At 44.0% G+C, this 26,785-nt stretch overlaps 1 protein-coding gene across 9 annotated transcripts in view; it reads left to right on the top strand.

Annotated features, from left to right (window-relative positions):
• Ppp2r2b (protein phosphatase 2 regulatory subunit Bbeta) overlaps positions 1–26,785 on the top strand; it is a 404,023-nt gene that overhangs the window by 304,600 nt on the left and 72,638 nt on the right. For 5 of the 9 annotated variants that reach the window (XM_052742105.1, XM_052742103.1, XM_052742107.1 and 2 more), the window contains 4 exons: positions 5,394–5,491; positions 5,769–5,849; positions 8,419–8,584; positions 15,669–15,781. In XM_052742105.1, coding sequence (XP_052598065.1) covers positions 5,394–5,491; positions 5,769–5,849; positions 8,419–8,584; positions 15,669–15,781 — 458 coding nt within the window. The remainder of the gene's footprint in view (positions 1–5,393; positions 5,492–5,768; positions 5,850–8,418; positions 8,585–15,668; positions 15,782–26,785) is intronic. The other 4 variants (XM_052742109.1, XM_052742104.1, XM_052742110.1 and 1 more) reach the window with 1 other exon arrangement.

Here is a 26,785-nt window from a genome sequence, read left to right as displayed (position 1 = left end):
CATTTCACACTGTCTGCCATTACTGAGCTTGGAGGGTAGGAGCAGACTGTCAGTTAGTGCTGCCAATGGCACTACTGTACACATTATCGACTAAGGACACGATTGTGATATGATGCTTAGGAATGAAACTATTGGACAGTGCTACTTGTGGTTTCCTGTGAGAGAAAGACTAGCATTAGGTTGAACTTAAAACCAATGTGGACACAGTTCATGATACTTCCATTGAAGAAAAGGGATTCCATTTCCCCAGACACCGTTCATGTAAAAGAAATCAAGCCTGGGTTAGACAGGAATTGTAAAGCAGAGACTGCAAGAATGTAGCTTGTAGCTGGCCCCTTGTTGGACCATAATGCACTATTTCAGTTACCAAAGCTTACTCAAGAAAACCTGACCTGAAAACATGAGTGCTGATTTAAGATTGAGAACCAAGACTGGGAAAGGAGACCATAGTCTCACAGAGATAGGAGTAATTCATTCCCATGGAAAGTCCTAGAAATTCCCATTTGTTTAATGGCCCACAAGGCCATGGCCAATCTAACTAGAGATCTCTATGAGGGGATAGCAAGGGTGCACATGTCCATTCTCCTGATGCCCCCATGGCCAATGAGTCAAGACACCTCACCTATAGTGATGCTCCTTCTTTTTTTTCTATAGAAACCTAGCAACTGCCACCACTTCACCACTGTGGTATGCTATGAGGTGCATTTTCCATCCTTCCCAACATCCGTGTCCGAAGCAAAGATACAAAAACAGTCTAGAGCAGACTTGATCACAAGGAGGAAAGCCCAGGCCTGTGTGGGCAGGGCTGGATGGGCGATACAGTAGGGCAGATGGCTCCCTATCCCTGGAATGTGTTTTAGATATAAGATAAGGCTTGGCTACATTACCCATTCATTTCCATCCCCATGATTGATGTTCAGAGGCAGTAGCAGTGACCCGGTCAGTACAATGACTCCACCAGTGGACTCTGGGACTCTTTGAGTTTAAGCTGTATTGTCCTTTGATCAAAATGCCGCTCCAGTCCATATGCCACCCAATCACAGACGCACCTCTTTTGACCAGGTGGTCTCTCCCGATTCCAGCCAGGTTTGACACTGTGGGAGACTAGGTCATGCTCTCAGGGTTCCCTCTGTTTCCCTCAGCCTCCCATCTTGTGAATACAACTGCCAAGTCAATATCCATTGTTCAGGTAAATGGAGACTTGATGTAGTAAATTACTAGTGTGAAACTTTTGTGAGATGCCCAGATTGATTTTTAAAAGAAAAAAAGTCAGTCTTCACGGGGCCAATTCAGCTAGAAACAGGGTTAGCAGGCCACCCGTGTTGTGGAAATTAAATCAGCACGAATAGATGGGGAGCACGACCAATCTCATACCACACTGGGTTTCCTTTAGAAACCTTTTAACCACATTTGACCCCAGTCACTGTTTGGGGCTTTGTTTCTCAGTCACTGTGCACCTTATCACCACCCATATAGAAATCACATATAGAGTCTTGAAAAACCAAAAAAAAAAAAAGAGAGAAAATACTTCAGGTTTTAGTTTTTTACTCAGCAGTAAAATTAGATTGAAATGAAATTCAATGCAATATTGAGTCATCTTATAAACTTATCTATGGTGAAAGTCATATGGCCTGGGAAGGACTGATTTCTGCCAATCATGATTTGAGATGAGGTTGCTGTTGCTAACTAAATTTGCTAGCTTACAGTTGGGCCTAGTTCCCATTCTTTCTGGGCTCACAGAAGTTCCCCTGTCTTGAGTAGCATAGGTCTACTCTGTTAACAGCATGTTTCAAACACAAGAGAATGGGCATCTGTAGTCCTGGTACTTTGAAATCAGAATGTGAAGGTGATTCATGAGTTTTCCATCAATTATTAAGCACTCCTAGATGGAGATAAGTAGAGATGGATGGGACAGTGAAGTGTTCCAGCTATATGGTGATAAATGAGTCAGGAAACAGGAAGGCTCAAAACAGATATCAACTGAACCACAGCAACCTCCTATACCTACCAGCTTGGCTGATCAGATTCAAACTTTAAAGTCTTTGTAAGAGGACAGAGGAATTCCATCCTCCTGCCATTCAAGTCACCCTTTCTCTTGCAAGGTTCTCAAGGAAGATAGAGCCCTGAACAATGGGGGCAATTGCAAAACAAATGAGACATGTTTTATGGTCTAGGGCAATACCTTTTATTCCATAATGAAGGGTTCTAGTGGTGCTGTCTAGGGTCATTTGATTTGAACTTGTCTCCTGCCCTATTTTCAGCTTTTTAGATTTTAAAGAAAGACATTTCATCGTCTGGGTAGAACCATGTACTTCCAAGTAGCTTTTGCTTTGCTGAGAGAGGCCCTTTCTTGACAGATGAGCCAGGGCTCACGTTCGAAGAGCTACTTAACCGTGTTGATACCTAGCTTCACTCAAAGGAAAGAGCTCCACTTGAGCTCTCAGAGGAAAGGGTCTGCAGCCCACCATCCAGAGTTCTGTGTGTTAACATAGCTGCCCAAGGCAAGGGGCATGAACTGCTCAGAAGCAGGACCTTAACTCAGCAGCCCCCATGAGCCAGGCATGGCAACACACACCAGTAATCCCAGCACTCCAGAGGCTGAGGCAGAAAGATCACAAGTTTGAGGCCAGCCTAACCCACATGGCGAGTTCAAGGCAAGCCTGAACTACATATTGAAGCCTGTCTCAGACAAAACGAAACAGAACAAAATAAAACAAAAAACAAAGAAGATGAAGTTGGTACTGTTTGTTCTAGGCCAGGTCTCCCCACCACCTTGTCATTGTTCTGTACTCTGTCTCCCTGTTCTCTCTCTCTCTCTCTCTCTCTCTCTCTCTCTCTCTCTCTCTCTCTCTCTCTCTCTCTCTCAGTGTTTGAACAGTTTGAGAGTCATGATTCATTACTTAATACTTGACAGAAGCTCGAAAGTGAAGAGAGACAGCTGAGCCCACCTTATGTTCGAGGCAGGTCAGGAAGCTATTTCTGTCCTCACGGAAAGGCCAGAAGCTGTAGGGCCGTCAGCAGCACACACTAACAACTCAGTATGTCTCCGAGCGGGCATTCTAAGGCAACTGCAGACAGTTAACAGCTAGCCGACTTCTGTCCTCCAAGCAAAGAGTAAGTTGTCAAGATACAGGAGCTATAAGGAAAACAAGTGACTAGATGCTTCATGCGAAGTGGCAAGTTCTCCAGCCATGCTGGGCTCCACAATGCCTTAGTTCGTGAGTGTCTGTTATATGAATTGGCCTTCCAAGCTTATATCAAGGGCTTAGCAACCACACAGCTTATTCCGTGCTTCATTTCCTGAGAAAATGGAATTGATTTCCAGTTTAGATCAATAAGGAAGGAGGTTGACTTATCTAAGTGAAGGTGGTTATGAGCCAGAAATCATAGACACTTGACCCCCAAACCATATGCAACCCATAGAGCAGATTTGTGTGTGGAGGGGATATGCCTGTGTGAGCATGGTGTTTGTGTAAGCGTGTGATACACACCCCCATACATCAGAGGTTGTCATTCGATGACTTCCTCTATCTCTCTCTACCTTTTAAAATATATATCAAAATTATTATTTGACAATTCCATACATGTGTATAATGTATTTCCATCATACACACCCTCTCATTACTCTTGCTTACTCCCTCCCACTCCTACCGAATCCCTCTCCTTCCTTATTTCTTGAGACATTGTCTCTCACTGAGCCTGGTGCTCACCAATTGGCTAGACTAGCTTACCAGTGAGGTCCCAGAATCTTCCTGTCTCTGCCGACTAGCACTGGGATTGGAGATGGGCACTGCCACCCTCTGCTTTGGTTTGGCTGCTGGGAACCCAAGTTCAGGTCCTCATACTTGCACAGTAAGCGTTTTACCCACCGAGCCTTCCCCTCAGCCTCCAGACAAGATTTCCTTTATTAGCCCTGAGCTTGGTGGCACACATCTGCAATCCCAGATCTCAGGAAGAGGAAACATGAAGATGTCCAGTTGGAGACTAGCCTGGATATATATCTGATGTCAAGTCAAACTTGGACTACCCAGAGAGGCCTTGTCTCATAACAGAAAAAAAAATGTTTTTATTGTCATATGTTGAAAAGAAAATATATCGTCAGTATATAGAATATGAGATGTTTATATTAAGACATAGATGTCTGGGTGCTAATTCCTCCAAGGCTGAGGACCTCAGACAGCGTGTACCATGTTACACTTGTTCCTTAAAAGAGACTACTTTGTCCGTGTTCCTTGCCCAGGAGAGTTTGAACTGACTCCTAATAGAGCCAAAATAAAACCTTACTCTCTCTACTTCCGCACAAAGAGTGAGAATTAAGAATACTTTCAGATAAGGAAAAGACCCTGTATGTCAGGTGGAGAATTTCATGCTGCTTATCTGACTAAAGCCGGCATACCAAGAGCATCCTGAAATGATAGCGCACAAGCAAGATGTGAGACTTGAGCTCGTTGGAACCATTGCCATGACTTTCCACCTTACTACCCTGCCTTTGCCGTCATAGGTTCGAGCTTCAGCCATCCTCCGTCAGAGGCCATAATCACAACTCTTTGCCTCTTTTGTTCTTCCTCTCCTTTCTCTTGGATGCTCTCTCCTCCTCATCTCTAAGCTCGTTTGCTCTCTCTGGTTGTTGAAGCCGTGTGGTGGAATGATTGTGGGAGAATTAACCCCGGTCATTTTTTTTTTTTTCTAAAACTAGCCCTAATAAATCCGGTCATGGGTAATTCACCTGGCCTTGGGCCTCAGGGATGACCAGCATTCAAGCTGACATTCCTTTTGCAGTTACCTGTGCTGAGTCCCTGGTGCCTGCACCTTTCTCTGACCAGGTGACACTGCTTCCCAGGACCTTGTCTTGGAAAAGGGTGTGCTCTGCAGAGGAAGCTTATGCAAGAGTCGGGAGAGCCCTGGTGAAGTTGGAGCACTAGCGGGGTAGCCCAGGGATCCCTGTGCTCTCTCCTCTGATCAGCATCAGCACCAACATCCTCAGCCTGCTTCCCTCGATGCTTGGCCCTAACCCCCACCACCACACTGACACCTGTTTGGGGAGACTTTCTTGAGTGAAATAGGGGCCTGTGGATAGTGAAAATTCGCCAAGAAGACTGCCATTTCCATGAGGGGAAAAAAAATTCACTTTCTCTTCCATAAAATAAAGGGTGTGAGCATGCCTTGCCCCTCAGTTCGCCTCAGCTGTTCCAGGAGCAGTGGGGGCACCTAGGAAATTCACTTTCCCAACTGCTGCTTCAAGTGGTACTTAAAATGCAGAACATAAAACCCTGTAAATTCCACCGCACAGCCAGAGCCCTAAGCCCTTAAATGCACAGAAAAGTGTGTCTATTATCTACCCTTTCAGAGTAAGTGTGCAGTTACTTAAATTGCTTTTGTCTTCTTCTTTTCAGCTGACATTATCTCTACGGTAGAATTCAACCACACGGGAGAGTTACTAGCGACAGGGGACAAGGGGGGTCGGGTTGTAATATTTCAGCGAGAACAGGAGGTAAGTGTCAGCCAATTGGAAATTCTCATTTTCTCCCCTTTTTAAGAGGAGGCCTCCCACTGTGCCTTAATCCTCACGTGTCTGCCGCCCTTAACCTTGCCTGCCGCTTTGCTCACCAACGTAAAACTGCCAAAAAAGCCATTAGCATCCACAGTTCTTAAATTCAGACTCTCAAAAGCACCTCAAAGAGGCTTCTCCCTGGGCAGGGCCTAATCCTTCTGCATCGTGAGCGTTGGGAAACAGCAGCTGTTCTTGTCTGACCTGCCCAATTCCACAGGTGCTTGTGGAGGAGCGAACTCCAGCTGTTGTCTTGGGATCTCTCCTCCGGGTGTTGAAATTCAATCTCCCTTCATTTCAGGTACTGCCAGAATACATAGGAGAGGGAAATAGCTTTATTTGACAACAGTTGTAGAGAGGGCACATTGGGTCAATAGAGAAGAAAATGATGCTCAGCCTACCAAAGGGGTGAAATCCTCCAAAAGGGCTTCTCGGCCCAGCAGAGATGGCACGTTAGTGTGGGTCCCTGGAGCTGGGTATGTTATATATCATGCCGTGTCCATGGCTGGTTTCCTCCCAAGGCTTGGGTTCCACTAGAAATCCTCTCTTCGACACATAAGTTGAGGATGCCTCCCCCCCTCCCCCAGGCCTGTTTCTGTTTTCTCAGAATGGAATTATGGCCCAGTTTGCTTTCCTTGCCCTCTCCTGGCACACGCCCGTCCTTCCAGCGGGTTAGTCTGTGTTCTAGCGACTCTCCCATCTGCCACTGTCTTCCTCTGAGATTCACTGGGCACTGGGGAGGTGTGAGGGAGGCCCAGTGTTAAGAGGAAGGCTCCACAAGAGACTTCCCTAGCAATTTAAAGCCTGCCTTGTGCCTCCAAGACATTTGCATTACACCTCCCCCTCAAAAGAGGAAAGCCTCATTTAGGGGTGATATATTTGGTAATTGCACATTATTTGCAATTAATTTCTATAAGGACTTCATCATCCCTCGGGGTTCTGTGTAAATTCAAGTGCTCGGCATTAAATCAGGCACCCAGCCTATTACATTGGCCCCAGAAACATGAAAATGTAGTTGGCAAGTAAGAACTAAATCGCTCTTCGTGACCTGGAATTTTTCCTGCTTTTTCCAGAGCTGCCTGGTGCTAATTGGTCTGGCACATGCTACACACACTTGACAGCCTGATTTGGATGGTAGCAAATCAACCCTCTTAGAAATTTTTTGTTAAGGTAGACCAGTCCTCTGTGAGTAACCAGAAGAGTGTCGAGGATGTCAGCATCTAAAGTCCTTTGAAAACTGATTTTCAAATCTCCAATTTAAAAAAAAAAAAAAATCCAATTAGGTTCACAGCTATGATTAAGGGGAACTGGAAGAGCTATTTAGCATAAATTACCCAAGGCTGCATGTTGCCAGTAATATTCCACCCCACATTTTCTGCTAGCTATTTATAGGTTTCACCTATTTTCCTTTACTGGGAGATTTGGGAAGCCTGACTCATTAGGAGAATGATAGGGGGCACACCTTCCAAAGCAGTATGGGTGGGTTCACTGGAACATAAATGCCTGTGAGGGGACGGTGCAGGGGTTCAGTGTTAAGCTTCAACGGAGTTCATCAGGCATACATGGCTTGTCTGACAAAAGCCATGTGACATCATTTGGGGCCAGTGACTCTTAAATAGTATTGTCACCCCCAGAAAGACTGCTCCAAAGGACCTCCTTCTTCAGCGTCTGCACACCTCTAGGCTCGGCAGAAGTACCCTCTTCTGGGCAAGCTGAGATATGCCTTTGGGTGTCCTGTGTCCATCCAAAATCATATATTTTAAATTGAGTCTTTTCTTTTTAAAAAAAATCAAACTTTGATTTAAAATATGTTTAATGAAACCCAAATTTTAATTTTTGAACAGATTTTCAAAGCTAAGTCTCAAGACTTTGGGTAACATGGTTCCAAAGTACCTGCAATACAGTCTTCCCTCCTGTGGCTTTCTCTTTGTCTCTTCAATAGGCTTTTCCTCCTCTTCACCTTTTTTCCATAACTGCAGGCCCTTGGCTTTGTGTTCCAGTGTCTCATCATTTATTTAGTTCCTGCTGTTTGCACTTTGCATAATTAGTGCGAGGGGAAAGACATAGGTAAAGCCCATCATTCTCCTCAGGAGGCAGATGGCATTCATGTGCAGATGGCCCTCTCATCACTATACTGGATAAAAATGGAGGCGGGAGGGACTGGTGCCCAAGTCTGCTCCATGAGTGCTGTGTGACCTTAGAAGAGTCATTTATACCTCTGAGCCTCCGGGATTCATCTCCCAGCTCTACCTACATCTCAGAGATTCCGGAAGCATTGAAAGTTGCATTTACTACAGCTTTGCACCTTTCATGGGGATTGATATAAGTATGTGCGAGCATCACCATGGAACAGGCCACTCAGCATTTCCTGAAATGCACAAAGATTCGAATATTAGATCTTCTATTTGTATTGATTGCAAAGTCTTGACCTATTTTTTTGACAAGGTTTCTCTGTATAACAGCCCTGGCTATCCTGGAACTCTTTGTAGACCAGGCTGGCATCAGACTCACAGAGATCCACCTGCCTTTCTCTCCTAAGTGCTGGGATTAAAGGTGTGCACCACCATGCCTGGCAGCTTCTGTTTCTATGTAAATGTTGTGATATACACTTTGTGTTAATATAGCTTAAATATATAATTTATAAGTGTGTGTGTGTGTGTGTGTGTGTGTGTTTCTGTTATTTGCCAACAGAGTGCATGCTTTGGGGACCAGTAAATTAAAGCTGAATCTATGGTTGCCGTGATCTTGGCCTCCCCACTCAGTGATGCAGCCTGCCAGTCCACCCCTGATGGCTTTGCTCAAAGGGAAAAAAAGAGTTGGCGCTTGCTTTAAATGGTTTAATTTTCTGTGTGTGTTTTACCACCCTACAGAGTAAAAACCAGGTTCATCGTAGGGGTGAATACAATGTTTACAGCACATTCCAGAGCCATGAACCCGAGTTCGATTACCTGAAGAGTTTAGAGATAGAAGAAAAAATCAATAAGATAAGATGGCTCCCTCAGCAGAATGCAGCTTACTTTCTTCTGTCTACCAACGGTATGTGGAGGTGATTTTCTTTTTTCTGTTTGACATTTTCAGAGACAGTCAACCAGACCTGTGAGTCTCTCTTAGCCTCAATGTTCCTCTGGCCCTTGTGGGCTTGTGAGAAACTTAGAAACCCTGTTTGCAAGATGCCTAGAAAAATCCATGGTGCACACAGAGTTGAACTCAGTAAATAGTAGCTGTTCTTTTTATAAATAACAAATTTATGACCCAATTCTTGTGGAACCCGTTATCTGCAGTTTCCTAATGTAGATTGCTTGCAGGTGTTTGGGGAGTGTGACTTCCTGTCTTAAGATTCATCACATGTTATTCTGGGAATGCATTTCAGGAAACTCGAAACGCTGTCGGCATTTTGAAAAATAGTTATTAATCCCTGAATATATTTTAGGGTCTGCAAAACAGATGTCTGTGTATCCGAGAAAATCAAGTTTTGAGCTGGGAGCACAAGACCAGAGGCACTAGGGATGCTCCCCAAAACTGGTCAAGAAACAGTCCTATCTGCCTTCAAATTCTCCATGTCCTATAGGTTTAGGGAATGTTGATATCAACAGAAAAGAAGAGACATTAGCAGTTGAATAAAGCCTGGTCACATATTCACTCCATGAATGAGGTTGCCTACATTCCAGGATTTTAAATGAACCCCTTTCTGGGGGGAAAAAAGCCAGCTTGGAATCCAGTCACTACTGAAGAATGTTAATGGGAAAAGATAATAAGACAATTCAGACAGAAAAATTAAAGACCATTGCCCAAGCAAAGAAGTTGAAGAATGATTCATTTCATCATGTGTGTGAGCCTGTGATGAATATATGCTTGAATGTAACTTGACTCTCATATTGGGTGCAGAAGAATGCAGGCAATGTCTGTCATACAACCAAGCATACACTCTTTTTAAAGAAGAGACAGACACACAGCAGAAGGCTTTCCATTGCCAAGCCTTGACTGTGCGTGGTGGATCGCTCGTAAATTTGTTCCTTCTGCCATTTTAATTTTGAAAGTATATACAGTGAGTCACATGTCAATCTTACAGAAAAGAGAGAGAGAGAAAGGGTCATACAGGTGATCTCCCAGTCTCTCAAACATAAAGCCAGTGTATAGATCTAAACTGTGACAATTCTAGATTAGCTGTTGGGGAGTTACTCAAGCATGCCTCAATATGATCAGATCTCGACATCTCTGGTTGTTTTTTTTTTCTTAAGATTCCAATTAATTTCATTCCTTCTGGTAACTGTATTTATTGTTCTGTTTACTCTTTGCAACCCTGATCTCTTGGAGGCCAAATCACCTCATTTTATTTCCATTTATCCTCTTGTGATTTTTTTTCTGTTCAAGTCTCTCAGAGGCTTTTCTGTCACACACACTACTATGAAAGAGACTTATGGTGGTTTTGATGTAGTTACTTCAGTAGTGGAGAAGTGTCTGACTGTCCTCCGTAGCTAGATCACGTTATATTATGAAATTTAAACTATTGATTATTGCAATAAAATCCAAAGGCTTATTAACTACTTTGTAGGGGTGGGGGATGGGAAAGAAAGTGAAATTCAATGAAGATTAATTATATAGCATAATGTTCTGTTAATTGAGTTTTTAAATAGTTTTTTGATTAACAAGGATATTATCTTCCCATTTGGGATGCTATTTCACATGCCAATTGCATCTCAAAATGACCCTTCTAAGAAAAATCCCCATGTTCTTATGCGGTTTTCTTTTCTATACTAATATTAAGGTTGAAAATCTCCCCCTGAGCCAAACAGGTTAACATTCAAAAATTAATGGAAGACAATGGGAATTACTACATAAAAGAGAAAATGAAGATGAATGATAAGGTTGTGCTTAAAGCTGCCACGAGTGATGATAAACTACTCGAGAACAAGGCAGAAGAAAGAAAAAGCCATTTCTCATATTAACAGCCGCATGTTCCTTAGAGTTCCCCCCCCACACCAAGCTCCAAGATTCTGAGTCAAATGAAAATGCTGTGATAATAAAGTCAAGTGTGACCCCAGGCAACACAACCTTGGGGAACTGGATTGAATTCTCCATCAATTATCTTTTTGGAGGGAAAGGGTGCTTATCTCATTAGTTGAGTATAGTTACTAATTCTACCAGAATATGTTTTTAACTTCACAGCTTTCAAAGAAAAATAAAGCTAGCATTCTGTTGTGAAATAGACCTTGAAGTTATTTGCCACACAAAGACACATTGTTCTGTTTGGGTTTACTTCTCCTGCCTGGCTGCTTATGGTGAGAAAGGCAGAGTGCTATGGTGTTTATTGTGAAAACTTTAAAAGACACAAAGCAAAGATAATGTGTGTTTAGGTACAGAGAGAACTACTGTTAGTGTCTTTTAGAGAAAAAGAAAAAGATGTGAATAATGTGCTTAGTGACAAATTTTAAGCCAGGTTTTTAAATTTAATATAGCACCAAGGATATTTTCCTAACCAATATTTTATTAAAATACCATATGATTTTTTAATGGCTGCATATTACTTCCTTATATGATTTGATTCTTCTGTGTTTTAATGACTGCATATTATTTCCTTGTGTGATTTGATTCTTCTGTGGCCTAATAAGTCTCCCACTATTAGGCTTTTAGTTGTTAACAAATTCTTACTACAAATTATGTATCCTGTAGCATATTATATGTAATAGATTATATAAATACAGTATATGGATAGCTGTTGATATAAATATATAATCAGATATCACCTATACAGCATAGTGTTTGTTAGAAAGTGCTTGGTAAGCAAGGAAATAGGAAGACTACAAGAAATAGACACAGTAATCATAGTCTAAGTTTTTCTTTTCTAACCTTTCTGCTCATTCTCACTTTCCAATTACAATGGCATGTACCTCTTACATAATAAAAGGAGAAAAGTGATTAAATACACAACTTAGTGTACATAATGTCATTGTAGTCCCTTGCCCCACAATACTGCATACAGAAAACGCAGGAGTATAGTGATATTTTATTTGTATTAAAATGTTATTTGTATGTTAATAAATAAAGTTGCCCGGGGTCAGAGCTATTAGCAAGCCATAGGAAAGCAGGGCTGCACTTGGTAGGCAGAGCTAGGTAAGTCTCTGTGTGTTCAGGGATACAGCCAGTATTGGATACACATGCCTTTAATCTCAATACCAATCATAGAAAACCTGGAGGTCTATACAGACAGGCCATGACGAGGCGGTCATGTGGTTGGGTTTACAACCAATGAGAAGGCAGAACAGAAATTCTATATAAGGACTTTAACACAGAAAGTAGCTCTGGTTCGGAGAAGTAGGACCACCGCAGGAAGAAGGGTAAGGTTTTAGCTCTTCACTCTGACCTCTTGGCTTTCTTCTTTGCATTGGTTCTGTGTTTCTTATTTAATAAGAAAGTTGGTTACATCTACACAGGAGTATACACCAGAGATGGTCGTGGTGGAGCACACCTTCAGTTCCAGCACTAGGCAAGCAGATGAAGGTGGTCTCTATTCCAGGACAGCCAGAGCTACGTGGGAAGATCCCATCCAAAAATCAAAAAGATTATATGCAAAATGTTGATCATGGGTTATCCCTAACTGGAGATCGTATAGGCAACTTTTATCCTTGTGCTTTACCTGTGATTTCTATTTTTTCTATATGGCAATTTGTCATTTATAATATAAAATGCCTTGCAAATAACTAGATTCGGACACATTTCGAAGCCAAGAAACAGAAAGTATTTGGAAGTGAAATCCACTGGCTTGGCTTGCTCTCAGCCACAGCTGATAAGGAGCAAATCAAATGACTATATAAATATGGCCCATGTTTAACTTTCTCACTCTAAAAAAGCAACTTCACGTGAACAGGATCTCAAGAGAACTTGGAACAAGAGGGATGTGAGCACAGAGCTAGCAATTTCTAAATTAAGCCCACAGCTGGGAAAAGCTCTCCTCCCAGCACAAGTCAAAGTCAGCGCATAGATGAGAATACATGGATCCCGCAAGGAGCAGCCTCGCCAAACATGAAACTATAGGCTTGGAAGCCCAAATAATACCCAGGTATATGGAGATGGGGTTTCACTAAAATATCCCCATGGCTGCTGAAAGCCCACAACATAGTACTTTGGAGACCTCTAAGGACAAGACATGAAGTCGTGAACTACTGTGAGGTCATTTGCTACCAAGAGCGGCCCTCCCAAATGGGAAGAAGTTAGAAAGTGATAGTGTGGAGCCTGGTAAATAGTGAAGAGATGAGATGGGACAGGAAACCAAGGAGTCCCATTAAAATCAGTTAGAGGGACATCTGTTCTCCCCAGGAAAGAAAAAGTTTCATCCTTGTGGGATGAAGATCAAAACAAGAGTGTAACCCGTTATTACTACAGAGTTGTGGCTCAGCATGCCAGGTCTAACGACAGCTGCTATTCTGACACCATTTGGAGAAGCCCAACCACAGTTAGACATGCTGATCCATTTCATCCTAAGACCCTCATAAGAAAGATACCATTTCTACCTGTTTATGAATAAAACGGGATACAGAGTGACAACTTTGTAATATTGACATTTGTGGATGTATGTATACTGAAACTGAGATTTAAGTGGGCATTCTGCCCTTCCTTGTTTCCTCAAGATTATTCTCCAGGACTACTTTGTATGTGCCTTCTCAGAAGGACCAAAGGACCATAGTCCTTGGCCATGTGGCTGTTAAATGAGAGAGAGAGAGAGAGAGAGAGAGAGAGAGAGAGAGAGAGAGAGAGAGAGGGTATTAATCTTCCTAGGTATGGTGGAAGAGAAGATTTGTTGTAGATATGACAGAGAAAACAGCCAGAGGCAGAGGCAGAGGCAGAGACATCTGGGCGAATCCAGAATGAACATGCACACTAAGCCAGGCCATGTGAGGAGAGAGGAAGAGTGAGAGCTAGAGAGGAGTCACTGACCAAGAGATGACAACCTGGGTCAAGAGATTGGCACAGCCAAAATGGCTGAGTTATATAGGGGCCAGAGGACCTGGGGAGAAGGGCAGCCCAGTCCCAGGGCTGGAGAGTTCAGGATAGAAGTAGAGTATTCTAGCCAGGAAGACCCTGTAACAGGTAAGGACTAAAGGATGCTGGAGAACCTGGCAGCCAGAGTCTGCTTTCATATGTTAATAGGCATCTCAGCTGTTTGTCCTGGATTTGAGACCTAACAGCTGTCTATGGCAGTAGTGAGAATGAGGCCCTACAATATCACACACCAAATCCTGTCTGATAAAGACAAATACAGAGAAATCAAATGTGCCCCTGCTTTTCAGAAGGAAAGGTAAAGACAAGCACAGACTGCAAATGTGTGATCTAATAAGGAAGGTGTCCGAGGCCATATGGCACACAGACAAGATTGGCTTAGCCAAAATATTGTTTTCTAAAAATATAGAATTGAAATCCTGGGTGCAGCATGACTCACCAGTTTCCCAGAGTCCCAGATCCCCTCCATCAGTACCTTGAACTGTCAGCACCTGGAGGCATTGGAGATCTCAATGCTATGGAAAAGGACCAGTGTCATCAAGGGATGCAAGGTAATAGGACAGTCTAAACTATAGTTTACAGTTTGGAACTGTCAGGAAGCAGCAAGAAGAGAAAGAGAGAGGGTGGATGGGAGAGGAGAGGGAGGAAGAGGAGAGGAGAGAGAAGAGAAAAGAGAAGAGACAGAAGAGTGGACTGACCGGTGCTCAGGGCTTTGTGTATGCTAGGCAACAACTGGGTTATGCCCCCAGCCTGATAAGAGCATTTTGCTTCATCTCTACATCATTTGATTTCCTTCAGTATTACAAAAGTACACTCATAGAGAGGAGATCCATTCACATTCAAACTAATATTTATTTGAGATGGACATTGATATTATTGAGCCTCAACTACATCCCAGGTACCACTAAAGGCCAGAAGCACAGTGACAAACAAGACAAATAAAACTTCAGAGATTGTCCAATGACAGATAAGAAATACCTGACCAACTTAGCCAACTGATACGGAAGTGTACTATGCAGACGAAGAGGAGGAGAGAGAAGAGGAAGTGGTCAAGGAAAAAAGAGAAGAGATAGTGGAGAATTGTAATATAACCAGTTTTATGTAGGTTCTATATAAGCTTCTCTGAGGTTGGGGCATTAAAAAAAAAATGAGTGAGTCATGTGAAAAGGTCATGGGGACTGGGGAGGTAATTCATTGGCAGAGAACTTTGCTAGCATCTACAGGCCCTGGTTTTAACCCTAGGTGCCAGGTAGATTAGATTAGATAGATGGTAGATGGATGGATGGATGGATGGGTGGGTGGGTGGGTGGGTGGATGGATGGATGGATGGATGGATGGATGGATGGATGGATGGATGGATGAATGGATGGATAATTGGGTGGGTGAGTGGGCGGGTGGGTGGATGGATGGGTGGATGGATGGGTGGATGGATAGATAAATAGGTAGATGGATGGATGGATGGACGGATGGACGGATGGACGGATGGATAGACAGACAGACAGACGGACAGACATCAAGCAAAGGGCTTTCCTGGCAGAAAGCACAGTAGGTTCAAAGGCCCTGAGGCAGAAGTGTGCTTAGTGTCCTAGGCATAGAAAGAAGCCATCTGACAGTTGCACAGGGAGTTGGGGAGCAGAGTGGTCAGCAATATGAGAGGGTTGAGGAAGTCAAGAGTGCAAGCTTATGGAGGGCTGTTGGGGGCATGGTGAGGACAGTATCTAAGAAGGGTGGATGCTAAAAATAGAGATGGTTACTGCCCAGAGCGATCATGAACATTAGATTAAGTGTCCATGTACTAACAGTTACATGATGAACTCTATATATGCGACTATTCTTATTCAACTCCAGTCAATAATTTTACTGAATGAGCCAAATTAAAATGCAAGGTATATGCTTAACAGTGCATCGTCAGAGAAAGCCATTTATCCCAACACAATCTGTGGTTTTGTCTTACCTTGTGAGCTTTTCCTTCAAATAGCGTGAGATTTATGCAGGACAGCACTTTCGAGAGCTGGCTCCTATAGCCCTTCTTGCCATCATTACCCTGACCACTACCACCCCCATTGCCCATCCCCAGAGAAAGTTTCCTTGCCCTGTCGTCATGACTTCTGATTGCCCTCCACAGATAAAACTGTGAAGCTGTGGAAAGTCAGTGAGCGTGATAAGAGGCCAGAAGGCTACAACCTGAAAGATGAGGAGGGCCGACTCCGGGATCCTGCCACCATCACAACCCTGCGGGTGAGTGTCATGGCTGTTCCAGCCATGCCTCTGACAGTCTGGGCCACCGGGGACAGGGGAATGCCCCCCTGAAGTTGAGCACATGCTGGCCACGGCCGCAGATGATGACTATAATATGTGGTTGGAGGCACTGGGCAGGGCCTCAGCCTACCCATGTCTGGTGGCAGATGGAGGAATGGGAAAGGTGCCAGGCCCTAATGACTACAAATCCATGCTTCTCCTTTGTCCCTAAGGACTTGCCACATGGCCACCGCCATACGTTGCTGTACTCTTAGCCTGTCTATTCACATTATCTAGCATGTCTTGAACACCTTCTGTAGCTGGAATAAGGGGCACAAGGCTGCTAGGGTGGAAAGTCTGCCCTGGAGAACCCAAGCGTCCGTATCTAACGGACCTGGGTTTGAACTCTGGCACCTGCCAGAACCTTACGTGGCTGTTGTTCTCACATGTTGTCCTCGAGCTGCTTTAACTGACAGAGACGATGTAAAGGACGAATCATTTATTTTAGCCAACAGTTTCGGAGATTTTGTCCAGGGCCAGCTGGCTTCGTTGCTCTCGGGCCATGCTGAGGAAGTAGTAATGGCAGTAACGGCATATGTAGAGGGGACTCACTTCATGGTGGTCAGAAAGCAAAGACACAGACTGACAGGATGGAGCCAGAGACAAGATACCCTCCAAAGATACACCCTTAGATCTACCTTTTCCAGCCAGGGCCCCGTCTTCCAATAATTCCACCCAATTCTGAACCCCAAAACAGATTGACTGTGGTTGAAGAGATCCTGTTTGATCCAGTCACCTTCAGGTGATTAGATCATCTACATGATGACCAGGACTTCCACACATGAGCCTTTTAGGAGAAACTGCATTGGAAACACAACATGCACTTACTCCTTTCGAACTTTGGTCAGACAAGCTCCTTTTCCATTCTCCCCCTGCAACACTGGCTGGAAGTCCTATGGTCTGTGAACGGCAAGGGGTGGAAGGTCCTTCCACTGTAGCTGTTAACACTCAGCATGTGTGTAGGCTTTGCTCTTAGTCTGTGTGGCTTCCTTAGGGCCCTCCAGATGTGCATAGCCTGGTAACGAGGGGACTGTGACAGCACTCACACTCAAATGGCCCTCACTCTACCCAGAGTAAGACAAGTGTACGGACAGAGATAGAGAGTCCTTTGTCCAAAGGAGAAAGAAATGGCACTCGGTTCTGGAAGCCAGGAAAGACCTCAGGGGGAGGTGCTAATACAATGGATTTCTAAAAACGGGCCATTAAGAGAGACTCCATAGAGCAGTGGTTCTCAGCCTTCCTAGCTAGCACTGTGACCCTTTAATACAGTTCCTCATGCTGTGATGACCCCCAACCATAAAATTATTTTTGTTACTACTTCATAACTGTAATTTTGCTACTGTTATGAATTGTAATGTAAATATCTGTTTTCCAATGGTCTTAGGAGGTCCCTGTGAAAGTGTCATTTGACCTCAAGAGGGTTCAAGACCCACAGGTTGAGAACCACTGCTCTAGATGTAGGTAAAAGTGGTTTAAGACTGGATGGTTTATTTTGAATCTGTTCAGTGTAAACAGTAAGGTAAGAACATATTAGGTAGGACCAGCTCTAGCCCCACAGGACTTTTAGAACTGTAAACTATGTGCTTCCAAACATCAGCTGCTGGTCAGAGGGCCAAACCCGAAAGAGGGGCAGCTGTGAAACACATGTGGGTGAGGAGAAAGGGTCCCACTGTGGGTACACAAGCAAAAGTGAGCATGACTGATCACGGCATGCCTTTCCCAGCTCACAGCCTCATTCTTCCATTCATCTATTTATTCATCATCTGCTGGCCACTATAGTGCTAGGCTATTGGGACTTCCTGTACTGATGGGTACCACGTCTTTAGTTGTGTTCCTTCTGAGCCCACCCACGTTGGCTGCTCTGTGTTTATGCCAGTTCTCCATCCCTTTATTAGGCCAGGTTGTGTAGGTTTCAACCTGCCCTGCTGTTGTAAAAGTGCAGAGCTTTGGGAGAGTGCAGAGAATCATAAGGACAAATAGGAAGGTCCAGGTGGGCTGAAGTGGGCTAGAAGTATGACCCTACTCCTCTCCAGCTGGTGATGGTGGGCATTTGACTTGAAACCTTATGTCTCCAGTAAATTATCTACAGAACACAGGGGACAGTGGTCACTGTTCACTGAAGTTCTTATGAAGATTCACCGAGACACCATGTGTGTGAGACCAAGAACTTCCCCTATGTAGTGTCTGGCACACAGAGAACACTCCAAGTTAGCTGCCTATTTAGTGTCACCATCATCATCAACGTCTCCAGCCTTCATCATCATCGTCATCCTCACCCCCATCACCAGCATCAGCATCACTTTTCTTACCCTCATTGATAATAGGCCTATATGTGTGTGAGAGAGAGAAAGAAAAGTCATGTTTTTCTTTGTATACTGTTTTATTCATTCCACAAGTTATTTATGGATTAAGTAGTAAGCACCTTGCTGGAAATAGGACAGGGATTAAGACTGTCTTTTGTCCCTTGGGACATGGCAGTCCTGTGTGGAAAACAACTGGACTAGGTGCCCCTGAGTTCTGCCATGGACTCTGCCTGTAGTGACATGTTGTTCTGAAAATATCTCTAGCATTCAAAGAGACTAAACTCTTGCAGATCTTGAAGTAAAGTTAATATACCTTGAGATTATTTAAGATGATGTACCTAACCTGCTGTCCTACTATGTACTTAACCTGTTTAAGTTTAACCTGCCTTTAAGAGAGCAATGTAAACAACCTTACTGTGCCTTGGACTGCCCACATAACCATCTTTTTCAGAACCTAAACTAAAGCAGAGCTAATCTTAAGTTATATACTTTTCCATGCCCTGAGCCCAGAGTAATAATGTCTTTGTGTATGTGTGTGCTGTGGTACTCATTTGCTGAAAGCAGCCAATGGGTTGGAAGCGACCTTAAAAGCAAATATGCACCATAAATGTTGAAAGCAAAATGGATACAGGCTGATACCGTCTGTTTGCAGTATTGTTTGCCGTTCTGGGTCAGTGGGGACTAGTAACTTTTTCCCTTGTAAAACTCTGTTAAATATTTCTGTAAAATTTCCCTCTTCTCTTTCCCATGCCACATTTCTGTGTTGTTCAATAAAGACAAAGAAAACCCCCTTGTTTAGGACAGACAGACACCAGGCACATGTATACACATGCATACAACAGACAGACCAGTGACCACAAACTACAGACAGATGAAAGGTACAGGGAGAGAAGTGAAAATTTAACATTTGGGCTCAGCCTTGATCAGATTATTCCAAGAGGAAGTACTTTGTTTTCATTTCTTAATGTGACATCAGTGCCTTTTGGTGCCTCTGAAATTATCTTTAATGTGTTAACTGATACATCTGCCTTTGTTTGCTACGTGCGTGAAATTTTTCAGAGGCCATCTGTAGTGCCCACTATGGTTTCCCATTGCCGATGGCATCCTATGGGATTCTGTATCTCTCTGCCTAACCCCTTGGAGGCTCCATCCCAGTGACAGAGGAGAGAAGGCTATTTTACATTCCCACTAGAGATCAACTGTGGCAGACAATGATGCTAATGAAGTGAGCCCCAGATCACCCTGACAGAGACCCTGAGGTGTGGCTGCCAGTTAGAAAATAACAATTCGAACTCCAGGAGTTAGTAACCAGCTGTGTGGCACTGGACAGTGCCCTCCAGTTTTTCTCCCTTACTTTTACACTGCCAAGAAGAGGGTTGGAAACATTTGCATTCTGAGAGCCAATTTGCATTTTTGACTCTCGACGCTGTTAAAACACCAGGGTCTGTGGTCACTGGATTCTAACATCCACCAACTCCCTTTGAATTGTGATTCTTTTTTGAGCTTCTGTTACTTTTTGATCCTGATGGAGACAGGAGGAGATGAAAACAGCAAAACAAACTAAAGAAACCCCGCCACCAGCAACCCTGGAAACCACAGATTCAGAACAGTGACCCCAAACAGAGAGCCCTCCGATGTGACCTCCATCAGACTCTTCTTGACCAACACACTCTGCTCTGGAATCCTGCATCGCCAGCAATTGTGTTCCCCACCCACCCACCCCCACGATGATTACTGCTTGCTCATTTTCACAGTATCCGATTCCACGTGGGGCTCGAGAGCAGGAACATTTAATAATACCCGACAGCTAATTAATCCTCACTGCGTAACGAACCCATCCTGTTTCAATTCTGAGAGGCTCAGCTTTTTTAAAGCAAGAATGTGAGTCTGGCTTTTTTTTTTTTTTTTTTTAATGGAAAAATGCTCTTTCGAATCCAATCACTTGTTACCCAAGGAGGCCAGGAGGAGAATGTCTCCCTGCTCGGTATCCTTACATCCCCAAGATAATCATGATGATAATTGAGTAACACCCACTGGATGCTTTCTTACCTAATGCCTCAGTTTGTCTCCAGAAAACACAATGAGGAGGATTGGACAGGTATTTGGCAAGGAAGTTGTTGGAACCTAGTATTTACTGAGGCTTTGCTGTGCTGCAAGCAGGCTGCATTCCTTGTTTGTATAGGCTGCCCCAGGAGCTGAGTCCACTGCTCAGGACACAAAGCCCCAAGAGGGGACTTCCATGCTCAGCCTGCAGTTCTGTAAAAGAGACATTGCTATACTTTGCTACTGGCTCCAGAAGAGAGAGCAGCTTGCTCCTCCTGTCCTTAGTGGATTGGTTGTCATTTCATAGCTAAGACCTAAACCAAAAGCCAGGGCTCTCAGCCTTATACACATACGTTGGGGTATTTGAAATGCTTTTCTCCCATATGTATGTGTGTGTGGCATGAGTACAGGTGTGGATGCATGTGCACATGTATGTATGCATGTGGAGGCCCAAGGCTCGATACCAGCTGTCTTCCTTGGTTGCTATCCACCTTCTTCATCAAGGAAGAGTCTCTCACTTGAACCCTGAGCTCTCACATAACTACCACCAGGATAGCTAACTAGCTTGCTCTGGAGATTGCCCGGTTTTGCCTTCTAGGAGCTGGAATTACAGGCAGGCCCCCATGCCCAACTGGTGTTTGTGTGGGAGATGAAGATCCTGATTCTAAACCTCACCGTTGTCAGCAAATACTTTATACACAGAACCATCTTTCCAGCCACTGAAATGCCACTTTTCGTGATTGGTGTCTTTATCATACCTGGTCAGAGGTGCTCACAACATCCCACACACACTCATACACATACAGACACACTTGCTCACTCACTCACTTGCTCACTCACATTTTCACCCACTCATTGAGTTTCCCAACACAGCATGGAGAAACAGACACCTGGAGTCCTTATGCAGCTGTGCTTAGGAAGCTCCTCCATGCTCTTCTCTCCTAGGCTCCCAGTACCCAGGGGCAATGGGCCCTTAGAGCCCTTTCTAGGCAACAGGGTTGGTATTCAAGTGAATTAATCAGCCACGGATGGGAGCTGGGTAGTAAGAAATCACCCTTGGCACTCTTTCCCGGCAGGATGAGCCCGGAGATATTGTGTGCCTCATTATGGCTGGTTGACTTTGCCCTGGGAACCTAGGCCAGGGTGCCATTTGCTTTTAAACCTGTTATAAATAGACTCTCAAAGGTGTGAGCACTCAAGCTGTGACGTGTCATAACCTGTCTTCTGAAAGATAAGGGAGATATAATAAGTTAAGTTTTCTAATGGATTTTCTCCAGACTCCCCTAACAGTCTAATGGAAATAGTATTTAAAGAACTATGATAAAAAGCTTTGCTTGTTGGTTGCTTCCTAGATGTTAGGTACTGGCTTCTATGTATGTCCTTTTACCATTGCGCTGATGCCATAATTCTGCCAGGAAGGTTGTGTTATTCTCCAGGTCATCTGAAGCCATAGACTTCCTGTCAGTTGTCGCCCGGGTGCCACTTTATCAAATCATTTTTCCCGGAATACTTGGTGAGAAATGGCGCACACTCCTTCCCAATCACTCTCCGTGTCCTTTGCCTGATCTTTTTTTCTTAGCTCTGAGCATAACTTAATAAACCATTTGTTCATTGCCTGCCTCGCCTCATCCCTCAGAAAACCACTTTCTCTATGGAAAGAGGCCGGGGATAGGGGGTGGGGTGAAGCTTCAGCAATACAGGCATGCACTAGACAGTAGGTCACCATTTGTCAAGAGAATGGATGACGCCAGAGCAGAGACTAAGTGTTAGGGGATGCATGGTGTTTGTCCACAGCCTCGTGGCTCTACAGTGGCAGTGCTGGGATTCGAACCTTAGTCCAACCCAAAATCTAATGGTGATTTTCATTCCTTTTCTACTCATTAAGAAAATGATACTTTGTGGCCATACTGCCGGGGAATTTCATTACTGATTGCCATCTCTTGGAAGTCCTTGTCAAAGCTTTCTTCATTCAAGAGTTTGTATTTAGAGGCCTGAGCACTCTGACAGGGCTGCTGTGATTAGATGGTGTCATGTGTCCACTCTCCTGCTTCCTGTCCATGGCCACGGTCTGTCCACCCCTAAGCTCAGTTACATTTTCTTCACTCTGCAGAACTAACCTTTATCCTTTTAATGCCACATGATGTTTGCAAATCTTGTTGATGGCCATTTAGACACCTCCGGGCCACGGCCTCACAGGCGCTAGCTCCTGATGGGAACTTCCTTGAGGGTTATTGCTCATAGGTTGTGGGGTTAGGCGAGTTAGTCCCTCCCAAAAGAACAATCTTTCAGTGGAACTACCAATTTAACTACCTGACCTGTTTTTCGAGAGAGTTGATTAGGCACTCTACCAGTCTGAGCTGTAGAATAATAACTGCGTTTTCCCAGCCCTTCATTGACATGGCTAGCAGTTTTGTGCATATTTTACAACTCTTTCCTTCTTGTAGTCCTATGACTTAGGCATTCTGCCCATTTTAGAGATTTGTAAACAGAGGTGCAGAGAGGTGAGTGCTGGCTTGAGAAGTCAAAGATAGTAAGAAACAGGTCCAAGAGTAGAGTGCAGATTTGTGTGTACCTAGAATCCTGTCTTCCACGTTCTGAGAGCCGTTTTGGCCTGATCCTTGATTTATACAACGACGACAACTTTCTGAATGCTGGGTACACAGTAGGTACCGCACAAACCAGGTACTGCAAGGGCAGCCTCAGAAAGACAAATGAACCACCCTGTCCTCACAGCACAGAGAGGAGACAAGCTGCATGTGACATCAGTTTAAGCCATGGCTCTCACAATGCAGTGTGCCTCCTGATCACCCCGTATACGTTTTTTAGAAACATTCACTTGACCTCAGCACAAGGAATTCTGGTCTTGATAACTCTGCTAGGACTCCCTAGGCAACCCATGAAGAATTCCGGGGCACGCTTACGGAAGTACTGGCTGAGGTTCAGTGATACTTCTCGGGAATAACACGAAAGGTTGCCACGGCAATTCGGAGGATGCACAGAATGGAGGAGGTGCAGGATGAGGATGGGGTTTCCAAGATGAGTCTTCAGGGCTACACCAGCTTTGATGCTATGGGACTTGCAGCTGGGAGTCAGGAGGACGTGTGCTGTTGTTTGCTTCCTTCTGGTGGTGCGGCTGTGACGACCCACCCATGAGAAGAAGCAGTTGAGGCATCCTGAGTCAGGTATCTTCATTCCAGAGAAATTTTTAATTGAGTCAAGATGGGCTTTTAATGCCCCTAGTTTTAATTTGGGCTTTATGCTTTAATAACTAAGGCCTCTTCAGATACAGATCTAGCCTTCCTCTAACCATTTTTTAATTTTTTAAACTTCATTCTCTGATTTATGGCTTCACTGGAGGCTTGACATACAATCCTTTCACGGCTTCATCGTCCCTCATATTTGTGCAAATAACAATGGAGTTTTAGCTACTGCCGTGAAAATCAATCAAGTCTGTTCCATATTCACAGGCTTGCAACAGCCCCCAGTGGCCCCCCTAGATTAGATTAACTTGGTGAATGTGTCACTCTGCTGAGGGTAATTTCTCATCCCCAGCTTCGTCTTCCCCCTTCCTCTCTGGGTGTACATTGAGAGCTCTCATTGATTGACTGCCCCAAAAGTGAATACTGGCATGTGATGTGTGTAACTCAGCAGGACGCACATACTCTGTGTTTATGAAAATAAATAATAATTTCTGTTATCATTATTGATCGTTGTTGTTATCTGATTATATCTGTCTGTGTCATGGAGTTTCAGTTATGGGATCAGAAAACACCCTATAGAAACCTCAGGCAGCTAGGCTACAGACAAGCTTCCATGTCTGGATTCATTTAGTCTTTTAGGAGTGAGAATTGTGAGTGTTTCTTTCTATTCTTGTTGCTGCCTGATTCCTTTGGCTAATATCCAGGGACAAAATACTAGTTGTTTTCAGTGGTAGCCAAATGAGCTGATTCAGTCGGAATTATAAAAGCAGCTAATGTTTAGCAAGCATCCACTGCATTCCAGAAGCACTTGGCATAATTTCATCTTCCAGATAAACCTGAAATGTAGGGACCAATGTGGTCCTCATTGTTAAGGACATGGCACCTCAAGCTGTAAAGGTTAAGGAATTTACCTAAGGTCAGAGGTTAATAAGTGGTGGTGCTTGGACTCAAATCCCTGTCTTTCTAATGCCAAAGTTCATGTTGCTATCCTGCCTCTTATTAAGACTGAATGTCTGATATATGCATTGAAATTGAGGTTCAAGCCCGAATCCACGTGAATAAGCCAGGGCGAGAGAGCAATTTGCCATACAGGCAGTGGAAGCTGCTGATGTTGACAAAGGTGGGTTCGTTGTCCTGCAGGAAAGTGGGTAGGAAGGGTACCTAGAGCTAAGTCATGGCATAAAACATCTAGTCATCAGAGTCAGAAAGTGCCTAACCCCCTCCCAACCCCCATGCACACCCCCTACACACACACACACACACACACACACACACACACACACACACACACACACACACACACCCAGCTACTCAGAAACTGCAGGGAAAGGTCAAGGCACTTACCCATGTCTTTCCCCTATAACCCAGAGACTGATGTTGGCAGCTGCTGGCATGATGGCCTCTAAGATCATCTCCACACTGGAGAGTCTCTGACTTGATTCTCAGTTCTTCCCTGTCACCCCTTAAGATCTGTATAGACCAATATGAAAGCGGCATTGCATCGAAATACAGTTGCCTTTACATCGCATTAGATGGATTTGTTGTGGCTCTCGCTATGGTTGACCCTAGCTGTTTCTTATCCCGTTACTCAAGTTCCTTCCCCTCTCTCTCTGGTAGCATCACAGAGTGGCAGCCCCCTCCTGCTTAGTGCTTTATTCCAACAGAAACTCCTGGAAACATTTATTAAGCATGTACCACATGCCAGGCCTTCTGCGAAACAGATTATAAGCACATTTTCTTGTACCCTGACATTAAACCATGGAGTGGATAATTCTGTGATTCCCATGTTGCAAAGGGGGACACTTGATTATGAACCCTGAAGCAACCTGCCCACATCTACAGCTACCAAGTAGTAGGGTTGTATCTGTAACCTGTTCAGGCTGCCCCCAAGGTTGGTGTTCTTAACACTATCTTGTACAAGAGTCACCAGGAAAGGAATCAATCCTTGATCAAGTGGCAGCCATCATCTACAACATGGGAATGATTGCATATTCTTGCACAAGTTGGGATGATAAAATAGGAAATTGGTGGAGAGTCTAGCATGGTAAAAGCTCTCCTTAGCCCTCTTGGAATCAGACAGAGCACACTCCCCGACAATGTCACATTATCTTTCATCCCGGAGATACCTCTGGTATGCTGCATTTACCATTCTGTAATTAGATCCAACAGGAATAACAGTATAAAAGGAATTCCATACCTGGATTAGGATCAAGTTATCATTGCGTCTTGTTCCCCAGCCCTTTGGAATGTGCCCATGGGTTAACCCTCAATGGGCATAAGATGCTGAAACGTCTACTGGTGTCAGGAAAACAAAAGAATCACATTTGACCAAAACCAAGTCCAAATGCTCTGATAGTGATGGGTGTCATTTATCTTGAGACATTGTGGTTAGGAGGCTAGGCATGATTCCAGGTTATGGAGCACTCTCCTCCTTTACCTTTGATCAGTCAGTGACCTGAATTCAGGGATGGGCTGCAGGAAGGCTGAGGAGCACAGGTAGTCTGCTGGTCTTTTTCAGGTTTTGCAAGTATGGATGGTATTGCCCTTTCTACCTTCGTTCACACTGACACAGGCAGCTTTCCCTCACAAGAGAAGGGTATGCCTCCCATCTTTTCATCTAAGGAGTATCATCTGGCTATCCTTTTAGAAGTAAGTGGGAACTCAGGCATAATTGGATGATGGAAGCAGGAGATTTTCTCAATCCTTAAAATGAGTGTGCAGCCATGCATATGCTCATGGTTTAACACACCTGAGAATATATGTTAGCCTGACTAACAGAGTCTAGGCCCGGCTTTGATTTGTTTTCCAAATTGGCTTTCTTAGCAGATCAAATGTGTGCGTCAGATTCCCTTTCACTACCAAGTTATGCTTGGTAGTGAAATTAATTTAATTTAAAATCACAAGAGGGTTTTTAGGTCCTCTGCTCATTAGACATAAGATCTTGGTAGAAAATAATTAACACAAATGGATTTAGAATTAAGCCCAACAGAGGACATGATCACTTTGATCTTAGGACATTGCCAACCAAGCTCTGGCTGGTACACTGATGTAAGCATTTTAAATACCAGTCCTCACCAGACAGTCAAAATCTTGAAATACATCCCTAGGGGTAGTAGTTGTGAAGACACTGTCTTCTCTTTGATGCATAAAACAAGAAACTGGTGTAAGAAAAACTTTTATAAAGGGTAGTCTTATAGTTAAAAGAAGCATTTTCAACAGAAAAGAAAATATAGACTTCTTTGGTTTCCTTAGAATGGTGGAGCTCCAAGGAAAGAACATTCCACCTGGGAGGCGTTTACTGAGGCCGGGTCATCCTTGCACAAATTGTTGCTGTGATCTGATGCCTTCTTTACTATAGAAGTGTTAAAAGCCACCAGAGCACATACGCATGCTCACAA

Source organism: Peromyscus californicus, unplaced genomic scaffold (genome assembly GCF_007827085.1).
Source record: "Peromyscus californicus insignis strain IS unplaced genomic scaffold, ASM782708v3 Scaffold_17__1_contigs__length_78620276, whole genome shotgun sequence".
In the NCBI taxonomy this organism is placed as follows: Eukaryota; Metazoa; Chordata; class Mammalia; order Rodentia; family Cricetidae; genus Peromyscus; species Peromyscus californicus.
This window is presented reverse-complemented; position numbering and strand designations above follow the sequence as displayed.